General features: G+C 36.1%; 1 protein-coding gene across 21 annotated transcripts in view; it reads left to right on the plus strand.

Moving 5' to 3' along the window:
* VTI1A (vesicle transport through interaction with t-SNAREs 1A) overlaps positions 1–27832 on the plus strand; it is a 242703-nt gene that overhangs the window by 20494 nt on the left and 194377 nt on the right. For 20 of the 21 annotated variants that reach the window (XR_014948752.1, XR_014948755.1, XR_001556172.3 and 17 more), the window contains exon 4: positions 25761–25838. Coding sequence is in view for 16 of the 21 variants with exons in the window: in XM_015867337.3 (XP_015722823.1) it covers positions 25761–25838 (78 nt within the window). In the remaining 5 variants the exon portion in view is untranslated. Of the gene's footprint in view, positions 1–14434; positions 16748–25760; positions 25839–27832 lie in introns of those variants that run through there. The other variant, XM_085554729.1, reaches the window with a different exon arrangement.

Here is a 27832-nt window from a genome sequence, read left to right on the forward strand (position 1 = left end):
TGTATATTTTGTTTAAGAAGTGTAGTTTTGTTGTTATTGATTTTTTTCTATTTGCATCTGTCTCGGAAAACACAGGTTTTCTTTTTTAGTATGATTACTTTTGGCATTCATTGAAAAAAAGAACTATTTATTCTGAAGTCAAGTGTTTGTTGAGTAAAACTATTAGGAATAAATGGTCTTAGCTGTAATGTTTTTTAATTTAATAATTATAAAATTAAATCGTGATTTAATTACTTGATTTGTTACGTTACTTGATTTGTAATGACTGTTTTTTGTTTTGTTTTGTAATTCAGTGTTACCAACACCCTTAAGTGACAGTGTGATTGCTTCTTCCTTCTGCCTTATCTAGAGGAGAAATCAGACTCTGTCTGATTTTCAGTTATATACGCTTCCCACAAAGTTAGTTCAGTCACCTAAATCAAACTGAAAAGTTATAGAAAGGTCAGGATTAAGTTAGAGGTTGCTAACCTGAATCTCTTCCCTAGCCTTTTTAAGCCCTTAGTGCTCCTTTTGTCTTTTCCACATCTTCTATCACATTGTCCTCCTGTTAGATCTTTATTTCAGTTGAAGGCACCTGGACTGCATCTTTCTTCTTTCCAATACTTGGTGTCAGTTTCAAACACATTGTTAAGGTCCCCCTTTTTCCATTCATGGCCTACACATACTGCGTTCAGCAGTGCAAATTGGTGGCTCAGCATTTGTACCCTGTAGAGATCTTGGTTTAAAATGCATGAACATTAGAATGAGGAAAATTCACTCCTCTCCCTCCTCACTTTGATGGTTCTTTTTCTGCTTCTCATTCTGGGACAATCTTTAAGAGTTCTTACTTTTAATTTATAGCTAGAAAGTATTCTGTTGCTAATGTCAATTGCTGAGTTTCCTCCTCTTGTAAACCAGTACCAAATTGGAAGGCATTTTCCATATTTAAAGATGCCTTAGCTGGGACCTTTTCTCCCACATGAGCTTCATGTGCAGTTGTTTTTGGTTTGGTAGTGTTACGATTTTGAAATTCACATTGATTCCTGCACATGAGTGGAAATAAGGTAGCTTTTTGAGGGAAAAAAATCCCTGAAAATTCCATTTTGGGTGCACACCAAACACGCTCCCAGCCATAATGGGGAGTCTAAACTGAAAGCTGCAGTTTCAGAGTGCTTTGAACTGTGTGTGAAGTGAGGTTCTTTGGTGAAGAACTAAGATAGGTCTGTTCTGCGAGAAAATATTAAATCATGTAGAGTTCAGAAACCATAGTGGAAAAACACCAAGATGTTATCTGTTCTGATATAGTTAGGTGTATCATTTTGGAGCAGGAATATCTTTTGAGGTCTTCCCTTCTTTTGTGAAGGATATGAGGCCTTTGCAAATTTTCATTCCCCTTCTCTTATATTTTAAATAAAGGGTACTATGTCTTGAAACCTAAAATCTTCTTATTAGTACAATTGGACTGCTTACATTCTGGGGAATTGTCTTTTCAGTTACTATGAAAAATTAACTTATGATGGTTCACTAGTAGTTCTTTTACCTACTAGTTATCTGAACAGGAACCAAAGCTTCAGGTTTTCATTACACGCAATGTGTTTAAAAGATCTTCAGCGTTGTATTTATGTTATCAACTAATAACTAGTAGCTGATATTTGATGATATTACATACCTAAGACTTTAAATTTACTCACTGTGTTTTTTATTTCAGTGCAAATGTGACATGACTTCTGAAAATCCTGTTACCTAAGCAATAGGAAGTCCAAATTAGTTTTTGGAAATGTTCATCATGTCTGGTGTACTCATAAGAAATCATTATCCTTTTCCCTGCTACTTAAGAGAATACTTGAGAAACTTTGGCACGCAGTAGATCTTGATGTCATTATTATCAAATCAGAGTATCAGCTTGGTTATATAACGGTAAAATTCTTCTATGTGTCCTGCTGAGGTTTACTCTAGGTCTTTGATGAAGAAAAAGAAGTCATGTTCTAACAAGGAGATTTGTTGTCAGTGACCGGCCCATTCTCTGCTTCCCTTCATATCTTTAAGCTGTATTGTACCTTTGGTTATAATTCGGCATGGATTTGACTTGGGTTGGAGTCCTTGAACTAATCCTTACAATGTTATCCATGCTTTCAGATAAATACAATGTATTTATTTATTTATTTATTTATTATTTATTTTTCTATAGTTTGAGTTCCTACCACCTGGCTGGAATGCCTCATGGGTTGTTTAGCTGTATGGTGGTATAAAATTCTTGAAATCCAACCATACTGCCCTGTGTTGCATTTCTTAGGGGCAGTAGCTAGAAAGGAGTTGAGAATAGGTTGTCCTTCTGTAATTATAAGCAAAAAAAGGTGACATATGACAATAGAATTTATCTTGAGGCAATTAAATTAAATGCCAACTGTAGAAAGTGGAAACAAATGTATTGCTTTGCTCAAATATGGAGCTGTACTGAAAGTTTGTTGTGTCGTATATTTTAACTTGTATGCAGGGTTTGAATATTCTAGATCACTTCAGAAGAACTCCTCCTTGGTGTGTGTTTAAATACAGAGAAACAACTTTGTATTTCTGTTCTTTGTTGGTTTTGTTTTGTTTTTAAAAGGAAACAAAGACCTGTCCCCTGCCTCAGACAGTCAGAATGGAATTCAGATTCTCCAGGAATTAAAATGTCCATACATTTCACTCTTGTACGTCACTTCAGAAATAGCCATATGAAGAAAAATGCATGATTCACTTATTGACAGAGAAAAGCCAATAAACCCAATTTGATTCAGAAAGCTGAGGAACATTTTAATAACTTTTTTGACGTTTTTGTGTAGTCCTTATTTACCTTATCAATAGTTGTGGTGACATATGATTGTCAACTTTTTATATTAAACCAAACTAATAAATTAAACATGTTGTGTTTATACCTGATGAAAGCTGACGTTTTGGAAAGGTGTTAAAATATACTGACAGGTCTTGTTCATAAACTCCTTTGGTATAAATATGTAGATGACATCTTTAGATATTGTTTGTACACAGGCTGATAGGCAGGAAACGTTGACAACGTAACAAATGCAAATGTCAACCCCACAATTTAACCTTTCTGTGTAGGAAAAGATGTTAGTTTTAAGTTACATGTATCTTTTAACTTTATTTTCAAAGTTTTTTCTGAGCCTGTTATCATTGCTGTTTCATGTGCCACTGGAAGTAATGCTGCAATAAGAAAGATTTGCACTTAAGAGCTTTTCTCTGTGGTGTTCTGACTTAAATGACTGCAGCTAAGAGGGTTGTTTTTTCTACTAATTCTTTTTATTTTTCATGTTCGTCTGATATCTTCTGAATCTCCCTGTAACATCACCTGTTTGTTCCTCACTTACCAATGATTCAGGGCATGAAAGGGTAACTCCAGGGCAGTAAAGCAATAATACTATTTTTAAAATGTTAGAGGCATTTACTGTTCAGATTGCTTTGTATACAAAATGTTTCTGATTTGTGTGACCCTGGCCTCCTTGGTGGTGACATGGATCTTTGTGTGCTCCATGTGTGACTATTTCTGCAGCCTCCACTAGCTGTGTTGAGTACCATGTCTTGCAGAAGTTACCCACTTTCTGCTTGTCAGGGCTCTGAGGGCACCAATGATCCTCAATGGCCCTCAGCAGTCTTCCCCCACCTCGCTGGTAGCTCAGGGCCTCATTTAGGGCTATCTGCCCCTATCCCAACGATGATGCAGGACACTGCTCTGTAGTTTCCTGTGGCCAACTCAGCCCTGGGTCCTACTGAATTCTGTAGACCATCTCAATCTCCCATTTTAGTGTTGTGAAAGGTTTGAAGTCAGAGAAAACACGTTATCCTCTTTCTGTAAATCTGGCTCTATCTCTTGATGGCTGATTTCACAACTAATATGAACTTTTCCATAATGTTCTCACTGCTTCTTCAGGCAGATCTTCCTTTATCACTATCAGAAAGAAACTGATATAATATGCTGGTAGGTATTTCGTAGTGTTTCACCTAGATCTCAAGTTGGAATCTTCAGGAATGAGGAATTCAGAATGGTTGGAATACTGGCTCTGTAATAGCTAAGGATGTATCTGTACCTCAGTGATGATTCCTTGCACCTTGTTGAATATGCTGTGCTGTGTATGCACCAGACTTCAGCAGAAGCTTGTGGTGCGGAGTTTGGTGTTAATTTGTTCCTGACACTGAACTGTTGGAAAAGCTGTTGCTGCTGTGGCAGGGATTGCAATTTGCTGCATTTTACTAGTGGTGGTGGAAGTTACCACAGACTTTGTTGTTGTTTCCTTGTTTTCAATAAGTTAAAGGATATTCACAGTCACAATTGGACCTCTGTGTTATACACAAAAACTAAACTATATCAACAATTTTGGTGTTCTCAGAGTGCCTACAGAGGAAGTTAGCTCAAAAGTAATGGGAAGCTGGTGCAGGCATATAAAAGTTAATAGATTTGGAAGGCTTCAGGTGTATTAAAAATAACTGTTTTCCAAAATAATTAACTACTTCAACTTCGTATTGAATCAATCAGCCAATTAACACAGTTCAGTGTTGTACTGTGGAAACTTTAGTAGCACGTTAATGAACACCAGCCTTTGAGCAGAAATATTTCTGCAGTTAGAGTGACTTACGTATTACTTAAGAGTAGCTCACAAGACATTTTTCTGCTGTATATTATTTTCTCTATGTAAGTTAGATGGACAGATTTGGGATGTACATCTGTGATACTGAATAATTGACAGAAAACCCTCTGGTGTTTGACTGTCCAAAGAACATGAAAGGTATACTTTACTTTGCAGCAATCTTATTCTGTCAGATGGTTGCATTGACTTTTTGAAACAGTTGGAGAAAATTGATAAGACTTAATGTAAATGAAACCGTTATATTTGATACTTACCTCCTGTTACCTCCCTGTGATACTAAGCAGTTCCCAGTCGTGCAGTAAGCAGTTTTGCATGGTTCTTATTCAAAATGTTTCCCTGGGGAAATCACTGAAAGTTGTGGGACAAAGCTCTTTCATGTTTAACTACCACTGACTTAGTTTCCTGAGTTATCTGACTAGGTGGGTTCATTTAATCCGCTTCCTTTATATTGTCTATAAATTGCCACCTTATATCAGTAGAACTGAACATTTTGTTCTGAAAAAAAAACCAAAAACCAAAAAACAAAAAACACCCAAAACCCCAACAACCAAAACCAAAATGTCTTTCATTATTTGGAAATACAGTTTTGAGATTCCCCTTAACTCTTGAAGGGTCTGGGCAGCTACTGAGTACTTCTGGAAATTGCCGTTAATTAGCGTCTTGGTTCCTCAGTTTTGTTTAGTGGCTTTTCTGCTCAGTGAACGCCTTCATTTTCCTCCCCTAGGTTTTGTTGTTGTTGTGTATTTCCTCCTTAACAGAATGTTTGTTTAGGTAAATGTAAATGCGGTGAATTTTGTGAATGATACTCATTGGGGAAATAGAAATGAAAATTTAAAATATCATTAGGAATGCAAACAATAAATACTTTCATTTGCTGTAGGCGTCTTTAGGTTGGAATGACTAGAAAAGGTTCTGGTTAATTAGAAGTAATTTGTTAGAAACCTGAATCTTTTTTTTTTATTTCCTAGATTAAAACTCAGTTCCCAGCTGGATGCTTATAAGTGCAGGAAATGTAATTGTGAGATGATTAATTGCAAAAAGATGGATAATTGGAGTTCATATGATATGTCAAATATGGCTAAACCGAAAGGTTTTCTGTGTGTTGAAAGAAACTGGCTGAGATCTAGATTGCAGAGTATTGAGCAAGGAGTGTTTTTAGAGATTATTAATCACAGGTTGCTACAGAAGGACTGGGCAGAGCTTGGCTGTGAACAGCTATACCCTTCCAGCCCTTTCCTATTAACTTCAGATTATAATTAGCGAGGTTTTGGTTTTGTCCTCTTGCCTTTATTGGTGCTATGTGAATTGGAGATTAGGAAGCACAGCAAACATCTTACATCTAACACCAATGCTTAGAGACAAAGATATCTCCTCCTCTCTACTACAAGGGGCTCAGCCTCCTGTAGGAAGACAGCTCAGCAGTCCTAGCAGACTTGTGAATTTGAGTGGCTTGCCTCACAGTCTGTGCTTCTTTTTCTACATGTGTATTTAGTATTTGTAACATTTGCTTTGAGTCCATTTTGTATTGTTTTTGTTGTTGTTTTAACTGTATTGTAATAATAATTTAAAAGGTGATACGTGTAGTATAAACTACGTTTTGCTTTCATTATCCCTCAGATACTTAGCAAAACACTGCCTGGTGTTTTAAATTATTTCTGCATTACTTTAAGATGGGAACTTAGGTTTGAATAGCCTATTGTTCAGTTAACTACTACAGTGCACTTCAAACCACACAGCATTATTCTGTTCACTGTATTTGGGGATCATATGAAATATTTGTTCACCGCCATCCCCAGCCTATAAACTTCGTATCTCTATAAGGAGTTTCTAACCCTTGGAAATACTGCTTTACAAATTCAGCTAATGACCCAAATACAGCTTGTTTGTTGTGTATGAGTTGTATTAAAATAACGCACTGTATGTGTATTGTCATTAATGATATGCTTATTTTGATAATGGAGCTGCAGTCTGTTAGTGTGTAGTCCTTGGGGAGATGCTGCATTTTTTTAACTAAGTATTGTTCTGGCTCCTTTCCTTGATTGGCCCAGAAATAGCAATCAGCTGGGGAGCAGGATGACATGCCTCTTAGCGATCCCTTTTATCTTTGAGATGAGTATCAACATTGTATGCTTCCTAATGGAAGTGTAATTTAATGAAATCTATTGGGTAAACATACTTCAGATGTTCAAAGGAGGTGACAAAATTTTTGCTGGCAGCCAGGACCTGGCTGGTTTCCAGCTTGCCTTTAGCTGCTATGCATATAGCATTGAGAGAGGCACTTAAAATAGGAACACAAAGTATTGTTTCTATTGTGTTTTGGGTTGTGCATTATTATTTTTTTTTCCCCTCCGTTTTATTTTTGTTGATTTTATTTCTGTGGTGTTTGCTTAGTGCCCTCTGACATGTAGGGTTTCCTGGTAAAATGCTGTGGGAGGTCAGGTTTCCCCTTCTCCCCCAAAACACAGATAACAGTTAAGCTCAGGGGAGATCACTGGCACAAAACATGCTACGTAATGGGGAAATGTTTTAGGGGTGTCTGAACTGAGGAATCCAAGGTTGTTCTTAGTCAGTATTTCTGAGAAAGTAAGTTCCTCTTCAGACTGACAAAATTAACAATCTCATTTTAGAGATGGTGGCGGAGCATTTTGGTTTTATCAATAGTAATTGCTGATGCAGAACTGTCCTTTATTATGCTTTATAACAGATGGCTGGGAGTGGAAAGAAAGCTGCTCAGGCTTCCACCTCCTCAGCTAGAGACAAGATTGTTAAAAGGAGACAGTTGTCCCGCTTACTGATGCTCCCTCCTCGTTACAGAGTACAGCGCTCCCCCCGTTCTGGTAGGGAACTTGGCAGAAAGATTGGCAAGGTTAAAACAGCAACATTGTCCCTTTGAGTGGATGCTTATCTGGATGGTTAATGGATCTTACTGCTCAGATCATAATGGTTTGGTGAACTGTAGGAGAGTGTTTGTCATGGTCTACATTGCTTTTTAGACACATTTGAATGTAATCAATGTGTTTTTGACACATGGGTTTTTCTTCTTTGCGTGTGAGGCCTCAAGCAGTTAGTTTATCTTTGAAGGCTTTCACAGTGGACAGGACTGGGAAAAAAAGAACATGCCTAGGAAAAAGAAAGTGGTGTTGTGTGCCTTTTGCTGATCCTTCAGGTGTTTGTGGCCAAATCACTACTTTTCATTCCGGCCCAATTCCTTTCCTGCTTGATCTCATAAAGTAGCCTCATTCCTGAGCTTCTGTTGTCTCTTCCCAGTGGATGTGTGATATGACATATGTAATCACTGTGGTTTCTTTGGGCTGGAGAAAGTCGTGGTCTGCCATGAGTTTATTCCAAAGGTTCCAACTTTGAGAACAAAGAAAAAGGTTAAATAACTGTCTCTTTTTGTAGTTGTATTTTGTTCGTGGTCCTTTGGGGGGCTAAGGGACAAAATGAAATAAGATGTGAAGCTGAGTAAAATATATTGCTTTTTAAAATACATATATATACATATATAATAACAAAATATGAAAGATGAAGAAAATTCAAGATATGTCAATATAACTATAGGCTATAATGACTTTACAAGGTAAATTCTAATTACATTCAACTGCCTTCACTAAAAGAGTCTTTGATTCCTCTGCCAAACTACATATTACTTTAATGCTTCTTGTATTTTACAAACTTTCTGATGATGCCCAAAGTTCATGCAAGGCCCAGTTATATATTTCCAAAGTTGTTCTATATATGGAATGCTACCTTGACTTGAGGCATCTGTGGGGTGGTTAAAACTGTATGTAATTTAAGACTATTTAATATATAAACACATTTTATTTAATTTTGTCCTTGCGTTGCTTTTGGAGTTTGGTGAGGAGAGGCAGCAAACAGTTGAAATTACAGGCAGCAGCAAAGTTTATGACTTTTTTAGTTTGTGAACCCAAAATAATTAAAAGATTCACTGAGCATTTGTCTCAGTGAAAATAGTTGATCTGTGGTTTGGGTAAAAATATTTTACAAAATAAAAAGGATGACAAAAACTGTGAAACGTCCTGGCTTTAGATCTGCTTTTTTGAGGGCGTCCTTCATATGATAACCTCCTTTAAAGTGCAAGGTTTCTCTACCATTTTTAGGACAAGATATCATGGTAAATAGGAACCTTTGACCACTTTAGCAAAAAAAACCCAAAAACTTGAAGTGATATCTTAGTGTCATAATGTATCTAAAGAAAATATTATGGAGCAGAAGATATATAAGTGAATGCAAAGGTAAAGCATTTGGGGTAGTTGTTTCATATAACCTATTCATGGATGTGCAAGCAGCTTTTAAAATACCAAGCCTGCAATGTTGTGATTGTACTTACAGTATCTATTCCTTGGTGAAATTAGCCTTGAAGTAAGTCAAGCACTGGATCTTTTATTTTGGTTCCCCATCACCTAATTATCAGCTGAGAGTCCAAAGGGAATGGAGATAGTGCCACAGGTTGGTGCGATGGTATTTAGCTTCCTTTCCCTTCTTTGCATTGAGAGGAAGGCACTGATTCAAAACTCTTTTCATCTTGATATTTTTCTGAGTTTTTCTTCCACCAAGGACATAATTAGGTGGTAGTCTGCTTTCACTATCTCCCTTTCTTCATCTTATTCCTCCTGATCTGTTTCCCTCTTTATATCAGTCTATGCTGCAGCTGCTTCATGCCACAGTGCAGAAGACTGAGCTGCTTCTGAGGCCGTTATCAAAGCTGCTTTCTCTCTAGGTCTATAGGAAGATGCTGAAGCATTTCCTCTGACTACTGCCATTGCCATCTTTGTCTTCTTTTTTTCCCCATTGTCAAACCATCGTTTGTAGCTGCTGTACGCTTTTACCTGTGGAAACTTAAAAGGTATAGGTTGGTATTTTTCAGAAAGGGCCCTGAAGGAGTCAGTGCTCAATCCTCAATGGCTTTCAGAGCGGAGCAGCTTAGACCTCTCTTAAAAATTCTAGTCTTATGTCTTTTCAGGTGGAATTTTCAGATTCTCAAGGGTAATCTGTAAAAAGAAGACACATTGAAACTCCAGGGAAGATGAGTACCTCATTTCATGGTTCAGGAGGGCTTGTTTTTTCACATTAATAAGTGCTTTTGAAATTTCATCCTTTGACAAGGTCTTGTCTTAAGAAACATGTTTCAGACTTAGCAAGGTATTATTTGAACAGCCGTGAATTCAGTCATTTGCTGTCTGGAGAATGTCGTTGACGTATTTTCTTTCCAATGAAGTTCCAGTATGGTTGAGCAACCAATGTACCCAGAGTCTACCATATAAAGAACTAAAAATGGAAGCTTCTAGCAGAGTTAATCCTGAAGTCATTGGAGGAAGTCGCAAAAGTAGCATGAAAGGTTTTGAGGTGTTCTTTTTTACAAAGAATGGGGATTCTTAAACTTCTAGAATGTTACCTCGAGAATGTCTTTGGGAAGTGATGATCTTTTGCTGGGGTATAATTCCAGATGATTCTGCAATCTGGGAAGTGCTTACTGGTGGGGAAAAAAAAAGAAAGCCATTTCTGTTTAAGTCTTTCCCTAAGGGGATGAGTTTTCCTGTTTTAAAATGAAGCAGAGAATATTGATGACAAGATTGAAGTGGAACTGAAGTTACAGACAACAGAAGGATACGCTTACAGATTTATATACAACCTTTAGTAAAGTATTATAGATACTGGAGGTGTACCTATAGGTGAAACATAGTTCTTAAATTTTTCTTGTAGGAATGTATTGATTAGGTTGGGAGAGCTGGAATATCTTGCAAAGTCAATATAGAAGTACATGACATTTGAAATCTCTGTCAAACACTTGACATTGTTATTAGGTGTTCATTGCCTTAAGGCTTTAAGTTGTTGGTATATCCCCAGCAACCATGAGAATGCCTGCACTGGATTGTAGCAAAACCCGATGTAGTTTCTTGATATTTTTCTATGAGTATGAGATCACTGAGGAAGAGCGCAGTGGTTAATAATAATGATATCATTAGATGCTGACACTACAACAAACAGGACTCTGTAGTTCTGGTTCATATTAACATATTCCTTCATTTGGTTTAATTTGTTTCATCATTGGTCAATATCATTTTGTGGGTAGAGGTATGTGCTTCTCTTGTGCAGTTAGTAGTGAAGTCTCTTGTTTAATAAGTTAATATGGCTCTGAAGTTATATAGTGTTCTCTGCTTTGCATGGATTTTAATTTATTTATGTGTTTATTGCCTTAAGGCTATTATCTGCTTAGATTTGAGCAGATGTTTGGAATTATAAAACACATGAGAATATCTGTTCCCAAAGAAAATAATTTAGGAAATACTTCATTAGGGTTGTACTTTTGTTTACTCTGCAAATGTGTTTATGCGTATCTACACACCATCTATGCTCAGTACGGACAAACCTTTTGCTTGGGGCTCAAAATTATCTTATGTTGGACTTCCACAAAGATGCAAAGAAGTGCAATTAATCATTTATCTGCTAGGTGTCAGCAAAGGTTCTCTTTAAGATAAATAAATTAAAAAATGGACGCGTTCACACAGCAGATCTTGAGGATGTGTGACTCAAATCACGTTGCAGGGTGAGAAGGAGTTTCTAAGGATATATTCAGGAAATAAATACTGCTTAGCATCTAAAACGCAGAGCTGCATTTAATACCCCTCATTTAATGAGTTCCCTCCGTTGTGTTTTTCTTGACGTATGCAACATTGAAATCCACATTAATTAATCAAAATTAACAAGTTTATTGTACATGGAGAAGATTTGGTGGATTTCCATTCAGAAAGTGTTCTCATGGCATAAGAGAGAAAGAACTTGGATGGATTAGGTTAAAAAAAAAAAGGTAATAAAACAGGAGAAGAAATAGTCAGTTTTCACAGCAGAGGAAACTCAGCAGCTGATCTTCACATTTTTCCATTGTTGTATTTGTAGGTGATCTTAATACAAAGATGAGGGAGTTGACAAAGTTAACTGGTGGTACCAAAATATGCAATATAGGAAAGGGGAAAACTTAATTATTTCAAAATTTTCTTGGTGTATTGAGTGATTGACTGTTGAACTTTATAGTTATCAACAATGAACATTACTTATAAGTGATATGCCTGTGAGTAAAACAGTTCTAACTTCTGTCCTATATTGGTTACATGTAAGCAATCCAGCAGGGGAGTAGGCTGTTACCACATGACCATCAGCTTGAAAAAGTAGAACATAAAATCCATACAGCAACCAACTATCAGACTTCAGGAAATGAAAAATGTGTGTTGAAAGAGTTCCCTAGAATTTTTTTAACCTGGTTGTAGGAGTTTGAACAGAAAACACCAATTAAAGAAATACACACTCACTTCTCAAACATTGGATAAAGTCTCATTTGCCATTAGATATTATGAACAGATTGAGAAGCCATGCTGCCTATTGTGATTATTACTGATCTTGTCTTGTATCTAAGTTGTTTAAAAGTGCTGTGCCAGATGTACTGCTTTTTTCTTTATTTTTTTTGTCTGAAGTAATTTTCAGTCTACTACTGTTACAACTCAGTTCAACTCAGTTACAGCTCAGACTATTAGTGTTTTAGAATGACTATTTGACTGTACGGTACACCTAATATTTTCTTCTTAACACTTTTACTAATGAGAAACAGTGTTGTACAACATTTCTGTGTTAGTTGGAATTCAATAGAGCTCAAACAACTCCCTCAATCTTGATGACCATGCTGCAGCAGATGCTTTAAAGAGAGAAATATGTCTTCTCTGCCCAAAGAATTTGAGTATCTGACCTTCATATCAGCTTTAATAGTGAAGAATAATCACTTTGGTGATATCAGCTCTATGCAATTGCACAGCTATTTTACTTGTTTTAAACTGAACCAATATTTTGTTTACCTAGGTTATGATGTTAATGATATGAAGCTTTATAACTGAAGTGCTTGATCTTTAGGCTTCCAGCCATGTTCCTCATTTAATTGCTACGTCAAAGAGCTTCTTCATGCAACCATGTAGCTTGTGTTCATATACTCCCTGTTCATTCAGTAGGAAAATATGGTAGGAATGCTGTCACTGTGCAGTGAGAAAAGTTTGATGTTTTCCCCAGATTGAGTCATTGGTGAGAACGTTTCCATTCAGATCTGGAGAGGTTTGTTTTGCTAAATTCTTTCATTGCAGAGAAGTCACTTTCTTTCATTTGCTGTTTAAAAAGTGATCAGTCAATTGCTCTCTTACCCTTTCCCTCATAAACTTGGCCAGCAGAGGATTTCATCTCATGCCAATCTACCAAAATTCAAACTGAGAAACGTAGATAGATTTTGCTTATCTGTTTCAACTTCTGAATTCAACCTAATAGTGTTATGGTTTTTAAAACTTCAGCCCTTGACAGAGAAATATCTTTCCCTATAAACGAGAAGAAAGTGGCCTCAAGAAGTACGTAGCTGAATGCTTGTGTATGTTTAAGGACTCCTATCCAATTGCTCACCCCTGAAAAATATAAGATGACCATCGAAATTGTTCAGGTTAATCGTGATTCTGTGATGACGTTCAAGAAGACCCATCTTGACTATGCTGTATTAGGGCTGAGGCTAAGATGCTGAGTGTTTGCAACTGCTGTTGAACTCAGGGCTCAGTGAAACCTATTTGTCACCTATATTTATTTAAAAAAAAATTGAAAGTGACATGGCTATTCTGTATTTTCTACAAAGCAATGTTTTCACAATTTTTGTTGCTATTAATTACTTTACTAATGCCTTATATTTATACTATTTATATGCAAATTATTTAATTAAGATAGAGGTTGAGCTGTGGGCCCTTAGTATTCCTCTGCTCTTTCTTTTGTTCTGGTTCCTCAAACTGAAACAATTCCAGGCAGTGAATGCGTAGTCAAGGCCTTCTTTCATACCTCATACCAGAAGAATGACATGTTTTGCAGCGTTAGCATTTATAAACCGAGAAATAGAAGTTGAAGTGCCAGTTCCCATACAATGCAATATCTTTCCATATAACTCAAAATGGAAAAATTGGAATCTAGAGTTCTGTTGTGAATATTGAGGATGCTTTCCTGAGGTTTATAAAAAAATAACTGATGAAAAATGTCATTATTGATCTCCAGTCCAAACACAGTAGAAGTGTGGGGAAAAATAAAATGTCCCAGGTTCTCAGGACTGTAACCAAGATACCTTGTAGGAAGGACACTCTTTAGTCTTTGAAAAGGATGCACGTAGTTTTCAGGATTTCTGTCTTTTTAGCTCATGGATGACAATACCACATGCTTCTGCAGAAAGACCGGCTTCACTGTAGCACTACCCTTTGAGTAACACTCAATTTTGTGTTACTATTTCACATTACTTTTTTGTCATTGTAATAATTTATAAGGAATCATGCAGACATAATTGAAGATTCCTTTATTTGTCAGAGAAGGAGCTGTGAAAATAAGTGAACAAATAAAGTTTTTTCACCAAGTTAAAAAAAAAAGATTCTGAAATAAAGGAATATTAAAATCAGCAGAAGAAAAGAAACTTAAAGAAATCATTTAGACATATTTCATTCTAATTAGCTTGCAGATGAAAGTTTCTTTTTAAAGTGCTGTAATCCATAAAAGAGAAACAACTCCTAGTTCAAATGCTAAGGTCTGTAGAGTACTACCAAGTTTCAGAGGGAAAGTGTTTTCAAGGTCTTTTCATGAATGGTTTGTTATGGAATGGGGTCACTCGAAAAGGAATAATTACGGAGTGATCAGAAGAATTCTTTGAAAAGATTTTGCTAGACCTTCTGTGTGGTTTGTGCAAGAACAGAAATCAGTTTTGCTCCTAGGGTGGGCTAACAAAATGTATTGTGTTTTTGCAGCTACTTCTATCTTTGCCCCAAAAGATGCATGCGTCACCTTACAGTGCTCTCAGCCTCTTGAAGGTCATTGCCTAGAAAGCAGATCTTGGAGTTGTTAGAAGTACAACACACCACTGCACCATTTAACCAATTGAAAAAGTTTAGTTTTGAACTCTAATGAGTCTTTGCTTATCTCCTCTCTTAGTGCTACCAGTTCTTAAATAATTAATTCGTCTTGGATTGTCCCTCTATATGTGCTTTTATAAACTTATTTGTATTGTTTTGTGTGGTATTTTATTTGTACGCAAAGCTTTGTATCAGAACACAGTTACTAAATAATTAGTTTGAGGAATACATTTTTGCCCTTTGTGTAGAGTTTGTACCGTGGATTTGTGATCTACAGTAATTCTTATTCATTTTGAATATAGTAATTTGTTCCTGTCAGCAGAGGGGCTGGTTTGTTGTTTTAAATTGCTGACTTTTGTTTTTGTTGGCGTACTCCCCAACACTAATAGAACTTCTAAGAAAATCCTATTTGTATGACATTTCAGTCTGGATAGGTGCTCTGTGTTGCCTAACAGTACAGTTTGGGGTCCCCAAGATAAAAGCTGACTGAATGAGATTTTAGCGGAGCTTGTATGTGCAGATAACAAAGGTAATCCATGTTCCTTGGGTCTGTAAATCAAACAAAGAAGAAATATGCATGCATGCATGCAATTCTCTGAGATAGTGGACTGGTAGTTCCTTCTTAATAACAGTAGGGAATATCTAACCCCTGAGAACAGTGGAGAGCTGACACAAGGGATGCTCCTATGTGAAATTAGAAAGATTAGAAGGTTCTTAGAAAAATACAGAATGCTTCTCTCTCCACCCTTAATAGATAATGCCTAAATAAATTATTCAGTGGATCTAGTTTGTGGTAATATCTACTCTTAAGGGGTTTTGTCTATTTAGAACCTAGTTCAGATTATTATAGAACTGAAAGTTGATCCATAATACAGTTGAATAGGAAACCCAGCCACGATATCTTGGCTGTGTTTTTCAGGCTGATATAAACAAATGCATTCTCTTTAGTGGCCACCTATGAACTATCATTTAGAAAGCAAATAGTGGCTGCTGCTGATCTCTTGCAAGTATTTTTTCCAAGATAAGAATAGGTACTAAAATTATTTCTGGAGTTAACACCTCTGTGTTTCTGTTCTGGACAAATGCAGGACAGGGTGATGGCCATCCAAGCTGTGAATTTTGTCTTGAAGACTTCTTGATGGTTGGAATGTGTTACTCTCAGGTGAATGGTGTACATTTTGATACCTGTAACGTTCTAAGGATATATCAAATAACTTTCTATAGACATGTGCGTTCATGAATGTCTTATACATTTACTTACAAGCATCTCTTGAAAAGCCCTAATTCTTGCTGGTTTCTCAACTCTGTAAATTTATTGATCACTTTGATGTTGTGAACTTGCATTATTTCATGCCTTGCAAAATCCAGGTAAATAAATAAAACCTAGATGATAAATATCTAAATAATAAATAAAAACTAGATAGTCCATCATATCATGTATCTAAGATCAACTGGGGACATCACCTGATTGTTTGGTAGAAGTGATTGCACTCATTCTCTGTTTCTTTCTTTGAGTATGTTTTGAAATTTTAACCTGAAAGTATGAAATAAATTCTGGCTGTCTGCGAATGCTTCAGAATAAAAAAAAACCAGATCTCTTATATAAGAGGATTTTTTTTTTCCTTTCCATTTTATCCATTCTTTCTGTGTAGGTTTTATATGTCTGGTTCATGGATTGGAGTTGGAAATATTATGTTTGCCATATGCTATCTAACTTTGTTTTCTTTGCGTCAGATCATCTTTATTTGATGTCAACAGCTTTGTTATACCAGAAGTTTCTAAACTGTGCCACACAAGAACAGCTGGTGGGGTGGAGGGACAGATGTTTGGTCAAATGGTACTGGGGCTTCCTTGCAGTTCAAAGGAGCTGTGTAGATATGTAACGTGACTGTAGATTACAGTTCTGTTTTCTAATCTGAGTAATTTGAATATTTGCCAAAGTTTATGTAGAGACTGGGAGAGCAGCTGAACATGTATGAACATGAACTGGAAATTGATTCTTTAGAGAATCTTTCTGTCATTGTGGAATTTACCCTAGAAAGCTGTTTGACAACCACTGAATTAAACTCATGTTGCTTGAGTGCTGGTCAGAGGAAGAGATTTTATTATATTGTGTGATAGTAATTGTATTTAATATTTAAAATGTTACGTTCTTTCTTAAGAGTTTCACTTCGCTTTTGTACAGATTAAAATTGCTTTGGAATTTAATCTTCATCCTGATATTGACATCTGAACATGTTTGATATTGTGAATGACTGTTTGTTCAGTTGCTACTTAAATAAAAGAAGTATTATGTAATTGGTAGCCGTCAAAATTTAATAAGTGTGAGGATCTAGATGTACCATATGCTGAGGAAGTCCCTAAACTGCTGGTCATCAGCAACTGGCAGCACTTACTGAAACAAGAACCATGCCATACCTGATCTGTTCCTTGAGATTTCCCTTTGTTGTATGTTAATGGTCACTGTAGGAGGCAGTAGAAGTTCTGGGCTAATTGAAGTTGTGACTGATATGGCAGTCTGTGCTCACAGTAAAGTGAGATTTTCCTTAAGGTTCACACTGCATTGTCATGGCAGTGAAAATCTAGGCAGCTATAAACAAGATCAATAGAAATGTGTAAGTATTGTTGGTGACAACATATATACAGGGACAAAATAGAACTTCACACTGAATTTTTTTGAGTTTGGCCATCAGTATTTACTGGGAAATGAGCTACTGCCAGTATCATTCTTTCTCATTCTTTTTATTCTGTGTTGGTCCATTCATAGGCAGTGTTTTTGATTATGGTATAGTTAAGGGGAAAAATAACAAGTTAGCTGAAGCCTGTCTGTCAGAAAGACACTTTAAATGTCAAATACTCTGCAAATAACAATATTTTATATAAATATACTGCCTTTCTGTTATACTGTGTTCAGTGGCATGAGAAATAGCTTTTGAAGAAATAAAGCAAATGGGGTGGAGTTGGGATGGGAATTTTTAATGCAGATTTGTGCATAAAATAATTTACATCTATTCTATACACTTTAAGAAATGAGTATTGGTTACAAGTATTCAGACTGAATGAGAGAGAATGGAGAACTCAAATGAGGAGGCTGTATAAAAAGGAGGACTTCAGTTAGATAAATTATAGGTAGCGGATTAGTAACTGACTTTTATCTCAGGTAGTGTAAAGCAAGAACTGCTAATCATCATCTTGTGATAAAACTAGAAAATGCACTGTCTGAACATTGGGATAGTATTTTATCATATTAGCTATTGATTTAACACAGCATGAAACAACTGGTTCTGTCCCAGTAACGCTTGGTGGTCCTCCAATCTGCTGCAAACTTCAAAGCCTGATTGTGGCCACTTAACTATTAAAATTATTAAGATCAGACGATTTTTTTCAAACAAGGCAATGTGTCTGTGGGTAAGTATACATGAACTGGGAGAAAGAAGAGGAATCCCAGCTAAATAACATCGGTGTAAAAGTGGTAGTCAGAAAACATGCAAAGCAAAATACAAAAATCAATTTTGCCTTTTGATGGGCCATGTAATACACCAAGGATTTTTCATTTTCCTTTTCATTAATGTGTAGTTTGAGCTAATGTGCTTATGGTCCAAAATGCTTGTACAGAAATACACAAATAGAGCAACATGTGGGTGTATTTGTATGCAACCCACCTTAATTATGCTGTTTTTCTATTTAATTTTTCTTATATCAAGCATTATTTTATATTTAATGACGTCAGAAATTATTTTCTGCTACTTTCATTGAACAGACTAATATTATTTTTATATTCACTGTGATTAAGACTTTAAGAACTCAGCTAATTTTTCCTCAATCTGTATACTTGTTTCAAGGATTAAAAATGTGTCTACTGCTATACATATGTATGTCTCAGTGGTGTGTATGCTCAGTGAAAAAAGGACAGTACCTAAAAATAGCTTTTTATGCAATAAAAAGTATTTTTGGAAAGACCTGTTTAAGTTTCTTAAAGTTTAAAATAGATCCTATCAGAGTGGCACGAATTTAGGTGGGGCGATTCAGCTGCCTTGGAAACTTCATTCATCTGCTTTGCCCTAATTCTAAGTGTCCGAAAGCTGCCTTTATGGTTTCCTTTTGTTTTCATTCACTCTTTGAGTTCTCAGTGGCCAAAATACATACTGTATTAATAGAACTGAGCTCTGTAGCAAAATTGTACTTTTAACAAAAGAGCCTAAAAGATAAAACATGCCAACTGTCCTAGGCTTTACCCACTGCTAGATACCCAAGGACTGGAAGAGCTGAGGACAATGGCTTTAGCATCCGAGAATAGCAGCTTCTTCAGCCCAATTAAAGGTTTTTATTACAGTTAACGATCTCTTTAGCATCTAATCACAGAATATGGCTACAGGCTGATAAGGGCAATGAAGTAACTAATGGAAGAAGTATCACTTGGATACTTCTTTTTGGAAAAGGAGGTGGAATGGTGGAATGTACCTGCAGATGTCCTTTTAGTGCGGACAACAGGAAATTAGGTTCCAGGTGAAAATACTGGCTGAAACAAAGGTATCTGGTGAACGTTTCGTGTTTTGGTTTATTTGAGGTGGTTATCATGCTTTCCAATAGCATGAGCTAATTAGTTCTTTCTCTCCCTAACTTTCTTCTGGCTGCCTCACTGTGGGAACACTCTTTAAAGGTTTGTCCTTACAGCATAGATGTCCTGTCCACTTGGAAAACATTATCTTCATTTTCCAAAATTCAGGAAACCTCTGTTGTAGTAAGGAACCTACTACAAAGCAAAAAGTCCGTGGAGCACAAGGCAGTCTGAAGTATGTGATGCTGATAAGTAGTTACTATTTGTCTTCTAAATAGCATTTGTTGGTAAATGATTTGGTGGAATTGTGTGGTGATGGGCATGGAACGAAAGAAGGAAACAAGAAAGCTTGTGAAGGTTAGTTTTCAGACTACCGAGTTGAGGAGAAAGGGTTTTCTTCCCTCTCCAATCTTGCTCTAGTTTCCTTTTTGCATTGCTGGTAGAAGTGGCTTTGGTAAATAAAGGTCTGCAAGTTCTGCAAAACCTTTGTCAAATATTAGGCAAAAATATTTGGCAATGACTGCTATAAGTATCAAGACAAACTACACTCACACCAGTCAACTGTAAGCACAGAGGGAGTGCCTAGTAGTGCTTCTGACACTTTGGAAAGGTGAGTCTGATCAGTAATGAACCCAAGTGATCCTGGACACCATTTACAGGAATTTCCATTGACTAAATAAGCAAGGTGATTAACTTAGCTCCACAGATATATAGAGATAGTTCTCAGAGTTATATATTATAGTTTAATTATGGTCATTTGGAGGAATCAGTAGAAAGGGATTATATATGAAATTAGAGTACTGAAAAGCATATTACAGGAACAGACTAGCAAACATAGGTAAGAGTAGATGGCATATTATGTGCAATTATTTTATTTTTTAAACAGTATATACAGACACGAGCACTGGGATAAGGGGAATTATTTATTGTTGTATCTGGAGAGTGTTGTCCAAGCCCAAGCAATCCTTATCTGAAATTTTCCATACTTTGGTTTGTAACTGTAGTATTACTTTATACTGGGTCATTTCATATCACTCTTTTGATGTGTTCTGTTTAGATTGGATGTAGTGGTGGGGAATTTTTGAACATCATCTAAAAAAACCAAAAAAGTGACCGGAAAAGGAAAACTTGGTTTAATTTTGAATAATCTTTCCTTGTCTGGGCTCTGAAGTTTAAAAAAGAGAACTCAACTGAGCTGTTTTTGTCAATATAAATTGTCTTTTCACAACAGAAATCATCCACTGTTACTCCTTTAATCTAACACAAGCAGTGAGGTACAGTTCCCTCCCAGGTCACCCGTTTCCTTCCTAACCACATCTCATGCAATCACACAGGCTGCATAAGCATCAGCAATCTTCCTCTACTAACATTTATTATTGATATGCTCAACTACATTCACTTTGTATGCTCATTGAGTTTTGCTTAACCATCCTCTCTGCCCTCACCCCATAATGAAACTAAAAGTGTTTGGTGAAAATATATGGACCCATGACTTCTATTTAAGATGTCTCATAGTATCTTTGCACTAGTTTCACATTACCACTTGTTGTTTGATTTATCGCTGTTGCTGGACTAAAACTTCATTTAAGAGAGTGGTGGAATACAGGTTTTAAGTTGTATTTTCTCTGTCATATTTCCCTGCAATCTTTTTGTGTGCTTTAGGAGAGAGAAGACAAGACTGAGAGTGCCTTAGACATTGACTTTTCCTGCTGACGTGTGCTGTTGTATTGATGCTTCCAGTCAAATGTTTCTTAAGTTTTCTAAAATAGTTTACTTCCTTTAAGGCAGAAATATATGTGTTGTTTTATATCCATAAGGAAATGCTTTAAAATTCCAGCATTACATCATGTCATATATTGGCTCTATGTAAGCAGTTTTCGGCTTCCTATCCACCATCAATAAAAACTAGGCTATTTAGGAACAGGATAACCCCCTTCTAATGTCAGTGTGAAGTATCTAATCTGTTGTTCCAGTATCGCCCTTACAGAGAAACAGAAGTTTTGAAAACAAAAGTTTGAACACAATTTTTTGAGCAATTTCAGTTATTTTGTTTCTGAAGAAGTGTTATTGTGTTGTTGGTCAAGTGAAAGCTTTCAGACTGTTAGAGAAGGTTACTCTTCTAAAATTTTTAACTATCTTTTCCATTTCTGCCCAGCAAAAATTGCTTAATGTATCTCATCAGGTCTACAATCTGCTGTACCTCACAGTCTGTTTGGAGGTCTGGTCACTTTTCACCTTGTTTTAACAAGAGCAATGGTAAAAGTGACCAGTCTCAAAATACAATGCCATAACGTATTCCTAGGAATTACTTCTGGTTATGCTAATCTTATGTATTTATTTAGATCTGGAACAGGACCAAACTCTGAAGCAGATGCTGGATGATTTATGTGTTGTTCTTTTTTCAACCATATATATATATACTAGGAAATCATAAAGATAACAGATGTTTGTAGGTAAATAAGCCCTTTTGTTTGCTTACACTTTTAGCAGAAAAGTCTTTTTAATCCGTTCTTAAGACATTGAGGCTGAAAAATAGAGAGGTTTGTTGGGCCTTTTGTCTGAAATGTACCTTGGTTTAGTTGTCTGCTCAGGGGGCTGCTTAGCATGTAGGAGGAAAGCTATTCTTCAATTCAGGTATGAAAATACACGATACTTTATATCAATTATTTGGCTGATTGCTGAAAGTGTGTTGGAGTGAGGGGGCATTGGCTAGTTGTGGCCTTCACTAATGGGAATATTTCAGAATATGGATGAGTAATTAAAGTATAGAATGCGGAAAATTAGGCCAAAATTGAATAGAAATGAATAAGTATGCACTGTGTTGTACAGATGTTGGAAACAGATTATTTTGGATACCTCTTTCCATCTACATCTTATTTGGTTACCGTGTAAAAATTGGTCACACACCATGTAGATTGTTTCTCTTCCCATTGCCTTTTCTGTTTTTATGTTGTGATGTGTCTGTATAGGTAGTAATTTAGCAAAATATCCTGTCTGCCAGGTGTGGGAACTAGCTGATTGTATTGTAATACCAGATCATTACTTAATTCATATGCAACCTAGCCTAGCACATGGAAAGCATTATAAATCTATTTACAGTGTGGCTGGTCTGATGATAACATTGTATTAAATTCCCAGGTGAGGCAATTTAAGCAATTGCTTTGCCATGTGTAGGCCGTGGAAATTAACTTCTCATATGCTTTAGTAATAGACGAACTTCATTGTTACACTCAGATTAGTAGCGTAGCAGGATTCTCAGTCTGGTTACATGTACCCTGCTTCACATGTAGAATCATACAGGGGGGTGGTGCTGCAGATCACAGATCTTAATTAGTTTAAGCTGAGTTAATTCATTTCATTTCTAATTTAGCTGTGCTTGCCTATGAACACATTCAGTTCTATTGGGAAATGTTAAGGCTTGGGTCAAGTAGACGGATTGTTTAAAGCCAAATTGCCAGACAGAACTGAGCAAGTGTATCTGTTTGAACAGGGCTTTAAGAAAATCACCCAATCAGTATGCAAAAATCCTGTTCATAAACCAAGAGAGATCTGCCTGGAATCAGAAATTCTTCCTTGTCAGAAGGTCTGGATACTGTAGTACATTTAAAACAGTCCCCGAAACTTTATCTCTCTTGAAGTTTTATAGAAAGTAGCTTAACCCTTCTGTGTGGTGGTGTGTTCATGTGGATGCTGGATTTGAATGGGAATGTGTAGACAGAGGTAAAAGCGCTTGTGTGCTTAGACTTCTGGTGCATGTATACACAAGAAAATACAAAATACAAGGAAAACTTCTCTGTGTGACAGACTTTTACAAAAGAAAAACTAGCTATAACCTATACTGAGCTGCCCAGAAATGCCGTGGATTACAAACTCTGTAAAGCTTCTGTCTTTTCTAGAAGCATACATATAAAGTACCAGTAGACAGTGGTAACTGACAACTAAGACTAAAAATGTTGACAATTTCTTGATTTGCCTGGTTAGCTTATGTATAGAAGTCATTAACTATTTATAAAATGCATTATGAATTGGGTTCCTTCAAACCGTAGCAGTGTGTGACATTTCCAGCTCAAACTATCATTCTTGCATTTGGCTAAAGTACATATTTATAAACAGCTGTTAGTTATGAACTAAGAAAAAAACAAAATCACCTAAAACTCACTTTATTGCCAAGACTGGATGAACAGTTTCATTGTCACTGTTTTTGGAAGCTACGCTTGAAAGTGTTTCCAGTGTTACCCTAATAAAAATAATAATTGAAGATATGAATGTATTGATATTTTGGGCAAATTCTGAAAGAACAAATGAACTCTTTAGTTCAAAGGCTTTTCCTTTTATATTATTGATTAATTTAGTAGTGAAACTGTGATCAAAAGTAGTATCAAATTATTTATTGATTATGCCAAAGAGTTACACCTAATTGTAGTCAAAGGGTTATTTCTTTTAATATAATTGCTGGTTTTCTGATCATGACAGACTATTGCAATAAAGGAACAATGATACAAATATATTTATTAAGCTCAGTCGTGCTGATATAAAGGATTATGAGAGGCCTTTAGAAATTGCATTGATGTTAACGTTTATTTCTTTCTCACGAAGAGTATTCTTTCTCCTTTCTTTCATGCAGTCTCTTGTGAATGAGAATATCAGCCAGTTAAATCTTTCAAATAAATGATGTGTAACCAAGGACCATCTCAGTCTCCACATATAATTAGGCAACTCGTTCACTGGAGAACAAGCTCATGAAGCATCATGCTCCACATCTTAGTCTGATAATGACAAATAAATGTAATACTAGCAGAATCAATTGGGCTGAGTAATTTTGTAGAAGTGGCAGAGACTGTACAGTTGAGGAACTGGACCTCAAGTGGGGAGACTGAATCTTAATCAGAAAAGAAGAGTAGGTATTTATTGGTATATATTTGTAATTTCCTTTCCTGTTTGATGTATATCAAATAAAAATAGGAAAATAATGTAATTGAGCAATCTATGCCAATTTGTTGGCTTTTTGGTGAAAAAAGAGAAAAACAAAACCTATCTCCATATGATATTCTTACATGCTGTGGAGTGTTTTAGTCCCCCATAGTGATGAAATGAATAATTTAAACAGGCAGCTCTGATACCACAGCCTGTTTAAAGGTTCTCATTTCCTTTAATGCTGTAGAGTACTTTCAGCTTGGTTAGTATGAAACTGTGACAGCTGAGATCTCCAAAAGAATTGGCATAATTCAGCTCTTGTAGTTGGACCATGGTATGCTTTGTCCTTGTTAGGTACAGCTGTTAGCTTTAGTATATGTAATCTAGATCTGAGCACTAGCAACTGAATCACAAACTGGTAAGCATTGTCATGGTGAAGATACAAGGGAGGGTGAACTATACAAGATCAGAAGTTAAAATGCTTTGCTCTCAGATGACCAAATGCAAGTGCTAGTTTCCTAGTAGAAGGTATGTCCTGCTTCCACGCCTTCTTGTCACAAAGATAATGAATTTCCCTGTGCTCCGTATCATTTCCAATGGGTTGTTTTCTTTGCTTCAGTCTCAAAACCCAGAAATCTTTAGCACAATTGTCTGATTAGGGAAGGTTTGACGGGGGGATTTCTTTGTTCAGAGTTCCTACTGGTAGTGACTTCTATGGTGGAGTGGGAGGGAAGCTCACAACAACTAAGAAGAGCCCAGTAGCCCAGTTTTGGCTGCCTCTGGGCTTCTTCCCATGATGGAGAGTAAGACTGATCATAGCCACACTCAAATATGAAAATATTTTAGACAATATGTTAAAAATACTTTCTTTTGATGGTGAATGCAGGAGTGTTAGCTAGGAGTCTGGTAATCAACCAACAGAGAAATTAAAAGCTGGACTAATATTCTTATGATGGACTTGTCCAGTAAATGCTGTGCTGCTTTGGTAATCTTCAGACATTTGCTCAGTTGCTCACCACTTGCTCTAGTTAAGAGTAAATATAGAAACTGGCTCCTGGGAAAATCTGATACTCATCAGTTGTGGTTTGTCCTAACAGATAAGTGGCCATCACATAGTTTTGGTGTTCCCATGATCTGCTGTAAGCTGGTGTTTCCTTGTACTGCTGTTTTCTAATCTGTATTTTAGGACTTGATTTCTGGTCCTTTCCTTGTAATTTCAACTGGTTTTCTCAAATGTCTGCTGTTCATACCTCATTGTCTTTTTTCTTTTTTTTTTTCTCCCTCTGTTTTTTGGTAAATAGGAAAGGAATTCTCCTTTCCTATGTAATGGCATCACTGCAGTATTACTAGCAAGTGTTCCTTGGGAAAATTACTTTTGTTCCTACACATTCCTTCAGTGCTTCTGATACAAGGTTATATTGCCTGATTATTAGAAGTTGGCTCACATATGATTTATCTTGAGCTTCATTTAAGCTGCTTTTGTTTAAATGAAATGGAATATTGAGGGCGTGACTCTCTTTGAAATTGTAACTTTTTGTCATGCAGGTTTATCAAAATACAGCTGTTGACGAACTTTTTAATAACTTTTAATTGCAGTTTTTTGTTGTCTTTTTTTTTGTTGTGTTTTTTTCTTTTTTTAAAAATCAAATAGGTATCCATTAGGGGGCTCTCGAGGTTCAAGATGATCAGTCTTGATGCCAATGGCTTTGGAGCTTTACTTCCTAACCCTTTTTTCTTTTTGTTTTACAGAAAAGGTCACGGATCGCCTACAGTGATGAGGTGCGGAATGAGCTCCTAGGGGATGACGGGAATTCCTCAGAGAACCAGGTAGGATGCTAATCAAGAAGCCCTAGTGGGTGGCTGGAGGGTGAAGGAGGTCACTGGCACACTGGGCTTCTCAAGCTGCTCCTTAACAGCATTAGCAACAACTCATGTGGAAGTGATACTGTTTAATGCAAAGCTGGGGTCTTAATCAACTTCAAAATGTTTCTTGGAGATCTTACATTTAACCCTTTAACTTGTGATCACTGTCTGCTATCTTTAAAAAAAATCTTTTCTTCTCTTTTCTTTATTATTTAGTACTTTAGAAATAACTTGAAACACGCTGTTTGCCGACAAAGCCAAGGTCTTCACCTCAAACACATGTAAAAGGAATAAAAAAAGTACATAATGCTGCTTTGATAAAAATGCAGTATAATTAAATCAACACTGGCAGGCAAAACAAATGGAAACACACTCTCAGAATTAGGCAGTATGCCACTTTGTTTCCTTGTATGATTCTTTCCCTAAACAGATTTCTTCTCCCTGATCCAAAAACACAAGTTGTACTTATGAAAGCATGTTTTCATGATGTATGTTGTGCTAGAATGCTGAGAGCTATCCAAGTCTTTTATTGAAGGAAAGCATGATAATTCTCAGGTCTTCATGATATCTTGTACCCATGTTGCTTTGAACACTACAGTGAAGATCCTTCTTTCTAAAGGGAACTTTATATTCAGAGTAGTTTGACCCACCTGTTAATGTTTCTTTTGGTGCTGGGCTTGTTTGGCAAGCTCTGTCTGAAAACTGAATGTTTCTTTTATGAAAAATCAGCTCAGCTATAAGCAAAACTGTGCGTTTTGAGTGATAAGTTTGTTGAAAGTTTTCTTCAATAGCGCTTCTGATAAGATAGAATTTTAATTATTTTTGTACTGAAAGTAAAGCTTTTTTAAATACTTACTGCTTCAGTTTTAAGTAAGGAAAAAGCACAGCCATGCTCTAAAGTTTTTGGTTTCTTCTACATAAGCTCAGTAAGGGCAGACAGAAGTTAGACTTATCGTAATAAAATGGACGAGAATAGACCCCTTAAGCTCTGGTGTTATACAGTATTTTGAAAGTTCTGTGTAAATGTTAAACTCTGTGGGGGACTGTAATACGTATGTTAATTAATTATACACAGGATACAGCTTGTCTGCAGAACTTATTGCATAGCAGATGTAATATCTATGTTTAGAGTTAAGTGTAAAAGGCATTTATATTTTGATATATAGCAAGACAAATCCCCAAAATTTAAAGAACAGAAAGACTCCTTTTTTTTTTTTTTTTTTTTTTTTTTTAAATCCCTAAATAACGAATTTGTAGAGAGGAGAATTTAAGGGAAGAGTTTGACGGTCTGTGTGTCGTGAACATAAACTCTGTGCTGGAGAAGTGTTAAAATTCTAATTTTATTTCTTTTAAGGTGCTGCTATTTTTATGTTTCAAGAAAAAAATTGTGTGAATTCAGACATAAAAGGGCAATTGTGATAAGAAGCTTCACTTTTAACAGAATATCTTATGTGTAGGGATGAGATAAAATATTTTATTTTCACTTTTTAGGGAATGGTTAAATAGCCAGTCCATGTGCACTTTTTGCAAGTTATGATTTCTTTTTGAAATCTGATGGAAGAAACACGGTCTCATTTCAAGGAACCAGATGATACTCACAAACATTTATCAACGTGATTTTTTTCATTCCAATGACCACTTCTTAAATTGAACAGAATTTTTTAGGTAATAACCTAAGTGTTTTATTTAGTCTCTTCAGTAAACAAACTCATTATTTTATGACCCAACTTGGAATTCCCCCATACCTATGGAAGTTCTGAAGTTCTTTGTTTTCTTCCTTGAAAAATGCTTTGAAATATCATCATAAAAGAAACATTTTTATTCTTTCAATAATGTGGAGGCCAGTATTTCACAAAGATATTTGTGAATATTTTCTGTGTTGTTCAAATAATCAACCACAAACTTTTTCTTATGAGATATCATTATTTATATTTGTACTTATCTTTTATGCTTTTAGT

Source organism: Coturnix japonica, chromosome 8 (genome assembly GCF_054131305.1).
Source record: "Coturnix japonica strain WE chromosome 8, WE-NBRP24, whole genome shotgun sequence".
Classification (NCBI taxonomy): domain Eukaryota; kingdom Metazoa; phylum Chordata; class Aves; order Galliformes; family Phasianidae; genus Coturnix; species Coturnix japonica.